The 9311-nt window shown below is 34.7% G+C and overlaps 1 protein-coding gene across 3 annotated transcripts in view; it reads right to left on the reverse strand.

Moving 5' to 3' along the window:
• LOC115211786 (hormone-sensitive lipase) overlaps positions 1-8539 on the reverse strand; it is a 76388-nt gene extending 67849 nt beyond the window's left edge. Inside the window, exon 1 of one of the 3 annotated variants that reach the window (XM_036502740.1) lies at positions 7916-8539. In XM_036502740.1, coding sequence (XP_036358633.1) covers positions 7916-8362 — 447 coding nt within the window. In that variant the 5' untranslated portion in view covers positions 8363-8539. The remainder of the gene's footprint in view (positions 1-7915) is intronic. The other 2 variants (XM_029780470.2, XM_029780472.2) reach the window with 2 other exon arrangements.
• Positions 8540-9311: the final 772 nt, after the last annotated feature.

A 9311-nucleotide genomic window follows, 5' to 3' on the forward strand; every position in this document is an offset into this window, starting at 1 on the left:
TCATTTATAACTGAGTAGACTGGGGCAACATGAAACAAAGTTCCATGCTCAAGAATGCAACATACACCCTGGTCCAGGAATTGATCCCACAACCTTACACCATGAACCCAAAACCCTAATTACAAGGCCGCATACCTACATACTTCCTAGAGATATCAGAAATATAAAATGAAATAACAACCACCAGGAATCAAAATCAAGTAACAAGACTCACAAGATTCTCTGTTCTACAGTCTTTTTTCTTCAAGGTTTACACATCAAACATAGCCCCACAGTCTTGAATATCGTTTTGAATAGAAACTATTAGAAAGGTATGGCTGTGTGTTAAGAAGTTTGTTTCCAGACCACTTGGTTCTGGATTCAGTCCCACTGCATGACACTTAAGGCAAATGTCTTCTACTATAGCCTTGGGCCAACCAAAGCCTTGTGAATGGATTTGGTAGATGGAAACTGAAACAGCCCATCATATATATATATTTGTGTGTGTGCATGTGTGTTTGTGTCTGTCCCCCCACCACCACTTGACAACTGGTGTTGAGATGTTTACACCCCCATAACTTAGTGTTTCAGTAAAAGAGACCAATAGCCCATCATAAATATATTTGTGTGTGTGTGTGTGTGTGTCTATCCTCCACCACCACTTGACAACTGGGGTTGGGGTGTTTACATCCCTATAGCATTAGTACCAGGCTTTAAAGAAAAATAAGTACTACAGTCAATTCGTTTGACTAAAAATTCTTCAAAGCGGTGCCCCAGCATGGCCGCAGTCTAATGACTAAAACAAGTAAATGATAAATGATAAAAATAAAAGATACCAACAAGAGGAAAGGTAAAGCTGATCTTGACTAGATTTGAACCAAGAGAGCAGAAGGTTGGAACAAACACTAGGAGGCCTTCTATCCAAGACTATCTTGACTGCTAATTTGCTGCTTTAGCACTTTTTTACCATCTTTCTCTTGAAATACACAGCCTTTGTTCCAATTAATTCGGAAAAGGATCTTTTTTTTCTTTTACTTGTTTCAGTCATTAGACAATGGCCATGCTGGGTACTGCCTTGAATAATTTTTAGTTAAATAAATCAACCCCAGTATTTTTTTTTTAAGCATGGTACTTATTTTAAGCTCTTTTACCAAACCGCTAAGTCAACACACCAAAGTCAAACAGCAGTGAGGGACAAACACAAACACATATGTATATTTCAGTTTCCATCTATCAAATCCACTCACAAGGCTTTGGTCAGCTCGAGGCTATAGTAGAAGACATTTCCCTAAAGTTCCCATGCAGTGGGATTGAACCCAGAACCATGTGGTCTGGAAGCAAATTTCTTACCTGCACCTATATATCAGAATTTGTTTAAAATAACTTTTGTTGTTATTAAGCTGTTACTTATGAGAAGTTTTAATTCAGATTACTTTAAAAAAGAATGTTTTTATCATAGAATCAGGGGTAGACTCAAGTGGGTAGATATCCAAAGGGTTATATAAAAAATGCAAGAAAACTAGGTCAAGTTATTTGCATATAAGTTTATTACAATCATTAAAATAGCTGTGACTATGAATATTCAGCTGATTAATTATTTAGTTAATACTGGTGGATGGATGGATAGCAGAATACTCCCCAATTTACCAACATGAAATATATTCCCACAAGGAATCACTCTAATTGACTGCTTGAAATAACAGCCAAACATCCCTTAAATCAGACCCATCATCAAAAAGAAAAAAAAAACTGTGTGAAAGATTCACAGGTCAATGCAGTCCCAGATATACAGGCTTGTCATGACTGAAACATCTTTTATCAAGATTTACTCAGGGCTAATGAGCAGCAACAACTATAAGAAGCTGCTGAAATTAAACCAAAATCTTGAAGTGTTCCTAGGTTATTTGTTTTGTTTTTGTTTTTTCTGCTTATCAAATTACAATTACTTTATTTCATTTATCAAAAAAGATAATGATTCTATAAAAGTAAATTTTTAAAATGGTAAAAAAAGAAAAAGAACTCTTAATTGTATAAAAATGTATTTCTCTCATTCTTCTAAAGTTTGCTGGGTGTTTTTTTGTTTACTTATCTTAAGTACACATATTTCTCTTAAGAAAATTTATGTCAGTTTTTGTTTTTTTTTATAAAAACTTCATTGATTATTTCTATGAAATCAATACTCCATGGGAAATTAATTGTAACATAATAATTGATATCATACATTAGTCACACATACCTAACAGCTGTTTATCCTTGTGTGCAGGTGTATGTGTGTGCATGTATATGAGTGTGTATGTGCCTATGTGTACATATATGCATGTGTAGAGTACTGTGTTTAATATTCTATATTCCCTAAGTTATGACAACAAAAATTAGTTGTAAAAGTAGCACTGATTTCTTTTCATTGAGCACAAAGCCATTTCTACAGTACAGAATGGCAGTACAATATAATTAATAAATCAAACTGCTTATTACTAGTAATTATTTAATAAAATCTGAAGGCTGACTGATTAAGGGCATCAATATTCATTTCCCCATGTTAGATATGAGATTGATAAATCTGTAACCTAATAATATGTAGTCATTGATTCTCAACCAATTAATCTTGTGAGCAGAATTAAAGTTCTTGATCTGACATAATTAATTCCTCTCAGTTACTTCTTGGTTTGTCTCTCCCATAGAAACCTACCATAATTATTTCACCCAATATTTATCACCTATTCTCATTACATGTAAAGGTACAGTATGACTGAATGGTTAACAAGTTTGCTTTGCAATCTCAAGGTCCCCGGTTTGATCTATGTGGCAGGTGGAGCAAATATCATTTTCTATAGCCTGGAGTTGACCTAGTGAAACTGGGAAGATGAAAGTTGCTGGATTGTACCTATAATTGTACCTGTCAGATGGATTGTACCCATAATTCAAAGATACACTTGTCATACACACTATATGCTAATTCTGCCTGGGAATTACATTAAAGGTACACATGTCTGTGGAATATTTAGCCATTTATATAGTACTATGCTAATTCAGTTGAATCCTCATTGCCATAGCTAACAGAGAACCGTCCTTATTATATCCCTTATTACTATCGTTTCTAAACACACCAACCATTTTTTTTCAGCTCAGAAATTCTGTCAACACACTAGCTCACTTAGCCATCAAATGCAACATTATCTAATAGCTTACACTACACTGCTGTTAATTGTTTTAGGTACCTGTGTAGTTGTGAGCAGACATAGGCACTCTCTTGGCCCTTTCACCCTTGCTGCAGTAAAAGCATCAAGGATGTGACTATTAGAGGGAAGGAGAGTTGTGCTTGCTGTCAGCTGGTATTCATTTACAAGTAAGCATACAACAGGAAAGACTGCAACAACACAAAACAAAGTGCCTTGCTCAAGAGCAGAACATTCTACCTGGTCTGGGAATCAAATCTGCGCCCTTATGATTGTGAGCCCAATGCCTTCACTCACATATCAAATTTCTAAATCCAAGTCTCTATTTGGTTTGTTTTTAGTTTAGCAACATCAGAGAGAGAGAGAGTAAAAGTTAGTGAAAGAATGAGAGATTCTTTGTCACCATTAAAAGAAACAGCTATTTCAACTTCTAGTCCATTCTTAAATAGAGGTATGGTATCTACATACAGAGCTACTTTCAGTCCAAGTTATTTTACAAAAACAATTTACTAGCAACATTAACACAGACTGCCATTTCCTAACAACATGAACATTGTGTCATTTAAACAATTCATAGACTTCTTGGTGGTCTACAATAGAAACTATCCACTATGCTTATAAAATCAAAAACAATGCAAAACCCATGACTTGAAGAAACGTTTTTTCATGCTCAGCTCAGAACTGTCAAAGAATGGAATAAACTATCCATATCAGATGCAAGCTATGAAGAAACTGCATCCTTCAAAAGGCCCATGCTTCCCAAAATTTGCCAACACAACTCTTGATATACTTATGCACCTTTTCCTCTTGATGGCTTCTTTACTGTTCACTTTTGTCTTTTGTGTTTTATTCTGTGTACTGAGCATGTACTTCTAACTTTCATTACTGTCGTTCTTTACTTGACTTATGTTATCCACTTTCTGACCCTCTTTTAACCTTTTTCTAATGTGCTGTAGTGCACTGAGCCCTGTATACAATAAGCTCATTATTATTATTTATTATATCATTACACATCTTGTAAATTTAAACTTCTGCTTTGTTGATCAAGTTCTCATTGCACTCTTTTTGTACCCACACCTTTCACTGAGCATATCCCCTTCATTTCCCACCTGCTTCTCCATATATTAAGCAAGACTACTTCCAAGATTATCATGGATTTGTATTCTCTCAATTACAGACTTTTATACTGTATTATAAGCCATGTTCAGATTTTTTTTACTAAGCATCACGTAAAACTAGTCTTTCAGCCTAATACTGCAATGAGAATCAAATTATTGACCCAAATATAACTAGTCTCAAGAGCATGCTCAAATAACCTGAATTCATATAAAGGAAGAAATAAAGCAGAAATCTGGTTTTCAAGCAGCACACAAAAGCACCCAGCACACTGTAAAATTGTTGTTATTAGGAAGGGCATCCCCCCTCGTATACAAGTTACAAATATTTTATTCATTGAAAAAAGAACTTTACGAAAGTAAAGAGTAAAAGCAAAATGGTTTTAAAAGATTAAAACAGAAAATGAGATCACGAAATAAAATAAAAAGCCTTACACACTTCCTCAATTATACATCTCGCCAGGAGACACTGGAGAAAATATGCAAGAGAATGCATACGTAGGGGTACTGAAATAAACCCTTTCGTTACCCTATTCCTGTTGAAATACACTGTCTTTGTTTCAATAAATTTCAAAAATAATGAAGATAAGCTGATGCATCGAACATAAATAAAGATATTTAAATGAGAAATTTTAATTTAAATTACTTTAAAATAGGAAGTTTGTATCATAAAAGGAAGGGCAGTATCGCGCGAGTCGGTATCAAAAGAGTAAATATTATCTTGTCAAATGAGAAGGATGTCATATCAAATAAACCAAAACACTAAACAGTGGTTGTAAATTGTTAGGAAATGGTAAGTTGTTGCTTCGCTCTACAATAAAAGCTGATACAAAAAACACTTTGGTAATTTAAGAAGAATGAGTGGATTATTAGGGCGTACACATTACTGTTTTGTACCAAACCAGGGCTGTTTTGAACAAAAATAAAATAGGGTAAATATAAATAAACGAGAGGGAAACACTTGTTAATTTAATAATTTGTGGATTTAATAATTCTTGTGCATAGTTTTACGTGTTGCTTTCTAAATTTATACTTATACAACTCTAATTAGGTGTAATTAATTGGGTATTAACACATAAAGCGCGACGGATCACGATCGTAACCGTCAGGCACAGGTCAAGTCACGATCGTGGCCCAGATAGATGCATTTAATTTATGGGCGTTTGTTGGGGGTCTAATGTCACACGAACGCTCCGATACCCGCCAGAATGCAAAAGGACTAATAGTTCAACTAATGACTTTTCAGATTATGTAAAACTTGCCCCCCCATTATATACTAAGAAGATATTTTAACTATTTTTTGTTTTGGTTTTTTTTTGTGTGCATTCTCATAAAATGTGCTCAGCAGACCATAAGCTTGGTTATATATTACATCGACTGAAACACAAGATGAAAAGTTGTACCAACAAACAGAGCGTAAAAGTCTGAGTCACTACCACCGTCAGAATGGTATGTTCTGAACTAAACGAAAATGGGAAATTAAAATTTAAGTTTTTTGTTTATTTATTTATTTATTCGGTTTTCTTTTAACAAACCGAGGTTGTATGATACATTTGTCAAGTGAATGAGCCGTTTACATACATAATTGACATTTTATCAAAATAAATAGCTTGATATTTTCTTGTTCATACATAAATATCTTTGTATAATTGAAAACAAGAATGATGATCGCATATTTGAGACGAACCAAACATTTGTTATGATGAATGTATTTCTATTTCCCTACTTTGTCCGAGGTTTTACGATTCCGAAGTGATATAAAACAAAAATAAACTTCTTCGGATAAATATAAGCGATAGAAAATGGGGAGTACCGACACAAGTATGTTCCCACCCCACCCGACTTTGTTCCGCATAACTTCCAGAAAAATGGATATTTTTAAAATCAAGTTTTCTAAAAATACGCTTCAGATCATGTAAATGTCAATTATATCGGAATTTGTGAAGACTTTTTGCCAAGGGTGGGGTGATGAGCTCCGGAAAATTCATACGAGCCGGCTTTGTTTCCTCATATCTTTCAGAAAAACTGGTATTTTATTTTTTTTATGAAAATTTCTACAACTGCCTTTTAGAGTGTGTAGGTTACGATTATATCGAGATATGATATGAAAAAAATAAATCTGGTGGGCTCGAATACATACATACTGACACACATCACAATTTCTAAATTGCAAGTTTCCTTTTGTAGATACGTGATGTGTCAGTATGTATCTGTACGAACCCACCATTTTCATTATTATCATTATTATTAAATTCTGATATAATCGCCATCTACACACTCTAAAAGGCAGTTGAAGAAAATTTCATTAAAAATTGCCCATTTTTCTGAAAGTTATGAGGAAACAAACCGACTCACGTGAATTTTCCGAAACTCCTCACCCTACATTCGGAAAATTGATTTTTCACCACAAATTCCGATATAATCGGAACCTACACCATCTGATGCGTATTTGTAGAAAATTTCATTAAAAAAATATCCATTTTTTCTGGAAGTTTTGAGGCAACAAAGTTGGGTCCACACATGTATAGGTATACCGAAAATGAGAGTTGTGGAATGCATACTTTGAATTATTTTAGACACAACCATAAGCGAAATAGTTACAGTTGAAAATTGAGACCCGATCGGCGACTTAATGTAAATAGAACTTCAACGTTTCGTTGCTGATCACAAAATTATTACTTATCATAAAAGAAAGAAATCGGACACAAGATCACAAGCATTAAAGACACAGCATTAAAATTACTCTACTGCTTTATGACTGATTCGAACTCAGAACAGTGGGATAACTAACTAGATCGTCCACAATTACCCTAAATTTGCTCTAAAGCATTGACGGTATCTTTAATTTTGACGCCCGTCTGTTTAACCTAAATCTCAGATGTCAAAATATTAGAAAAAAAAGTCAGAAGATAAACAAGCGGTGAAGATGTTTCTGCGTGGATGACATCACTTGCATGATCGTAACCTGAGATGGGACACACACGCTTGAGAGAAGCTTCAATGTGATTGTTCGCCATACTAGAAATAATAACTAGATTTCCAGAAAATCACGCCTAATATCTAAATAAATGTTATTTATCCAAAAATAAACTAAAAAGTGATTCATGGTACTTGAAAAAAAAATGGTAGAATTACGACAGGAATGCTTCTGGAATGGAACTTGAAGAGATCCTGTTGCCGTACGCCACAAAATCGGTGATCATTATGTGTATACAGGTTTGTATGCTTCTCAGTGTAGAAGTAACTATATGTGTGTGTGTGTGTCTTTGTGCGTGTGTGTGTGTGTATTTTAATATGTGTATGCTGCTCTGCCGTTCCTGTTATATATATAATTCATGTTATCGGATTAGAAATCTAAAACTCGATATTTACTCCCATACCCATCACATATTTTGTTGTGTATCTAACTGCAAACAAGTTGGCACCTGACTGAAATTACCATGGCACCATATCTAATTCTTTGATTTTAAATACATATAAAGTACACGGGCCACTTTAAAGAGACTTTTGCAAAGACCACAGTTATTTCTTTTAAAGCATTAATGATGTTGTTTATGTTGCCAAATCTTCGTGATTGTGACAAGGAAAGAAATATAGACAAAAGATTTTAAAAGAAAGAAGGTGGAAAAAAATCAATTGTTCTACCTGTGGTTCGATCCCTTTGTTGATATGTTCGCAGAGTAATGAAAAAGCTACTTGAAGTCGTGCATGATAGCTCTGTTTGCCATTTCGGAAATATTCCAAATTACTTAAAGAACAAGACTTCAGTTCTCTGAAGATAGAATAGAGAACACGCTTCATTATTTTATCCGGATCCAAAACCTGGGTGTCACCAATATTGTTGGTGCCAGTTGGAGAGATCGATCCACAGTTGTCAGAATCGGTAATAGAAATGTTCAATGGAGATGTGAACTGCCGAGATGATAGGTCGGCGGTAGTAAAAGGTTGTTTGAACTCGCTGTTCCCTTGCTGGATTTTCGACAAATGATAGCAGTGTGAAGGAGCAGGCGAATGTTGTCGCCTGTCGACTGTGTTTAATGGTGGCGGTGGTTTACTGCTTACACTTACACATAACTTGACATCATCAGCCATTGTCTCACGGCTATTTATAAATACTGGACAGGGAGAGGAAGAGAAAGAGATAAAGAGAGAGGGGAAAGATTAAAAGAGAGAGAGACGCACTTACGAAGGCAAGCCAAGTGGGGATGAAAGTGTGTAGGCGAAACAAGAGAGGTGGAGGAAAGAGGGAATAAAACGCGAGAGAAAGTATAGAGGGTAAAAGAAAAAGACAGAATGCGTAAAGAGGGAAAAAGAAAAATTAGAGAGAAAGAGATGTGTAAGAAGAGTGAAGAGAGGATTAGATAGAGAGAGATAGAGTAGAAAAGGCGTGAAGAAAGAAAAAGGAGGCGATGAGAGGAAGAAAATAGAAGGAAGGAATAAATAAAAGTAAATGGGAGTAAAAAATAGAATTTTAGGGGGCAAAATATAAAAGTTGTTAAAGTAATTGAGATGGATAAATAGCAAGGAGAAAAAAAACAGATTGAGAGATAAATAGAGGACGAATCGGAGAGTGTGTTGATTAGAAGAGCGAAAAAGAAACCATTTTAGATTAATAGATATATGTATATAGAAGAAGGCTTTCTGTAACTTTGTTAATAATTTTAAATCATATGCAACAGAAGTTTAACAATAAAAAAAAATTATTCAATCACAAAAAAATTCGGTCAATAATATGTTTACAAATAAATGCCACAGCCTTAGTAGGACCGCACTGAATAGAAATGACGTAATAAAGTACAATGAAAAGCCGGGCTCGTCTTTTACATACACACACATACCACATATGTATATATACGTGTGTGAGTGCATAGATAGATAGTCATGTATATATGTGTGTGTGTGATTTATATATAGGTGTGGCTGTATGGTTAATAAATTTACTTCCCAACTACATAGTTTGAGGTTCAGTCTCACGGCGCAGCACTTTGGACAAGTGTCTTTTGCTACAACTTAAGGTTGACCAAAGCCATGTGAATAGATC

Source organism: Octopus sinensis, linkage group LG5, assembly GCF_006345805.1.
Source record: "Octopus sinensis linkage group LG5, ASM634580v1, whole genome shotgun sequence".
In the NCBI taxonomy this organism is placed as follows: Eukaryota; Metazoa; Mollusca; class Cephalopoda; order Octopoda; family Octopodidae; genus Octopus; species Octopus sinensis.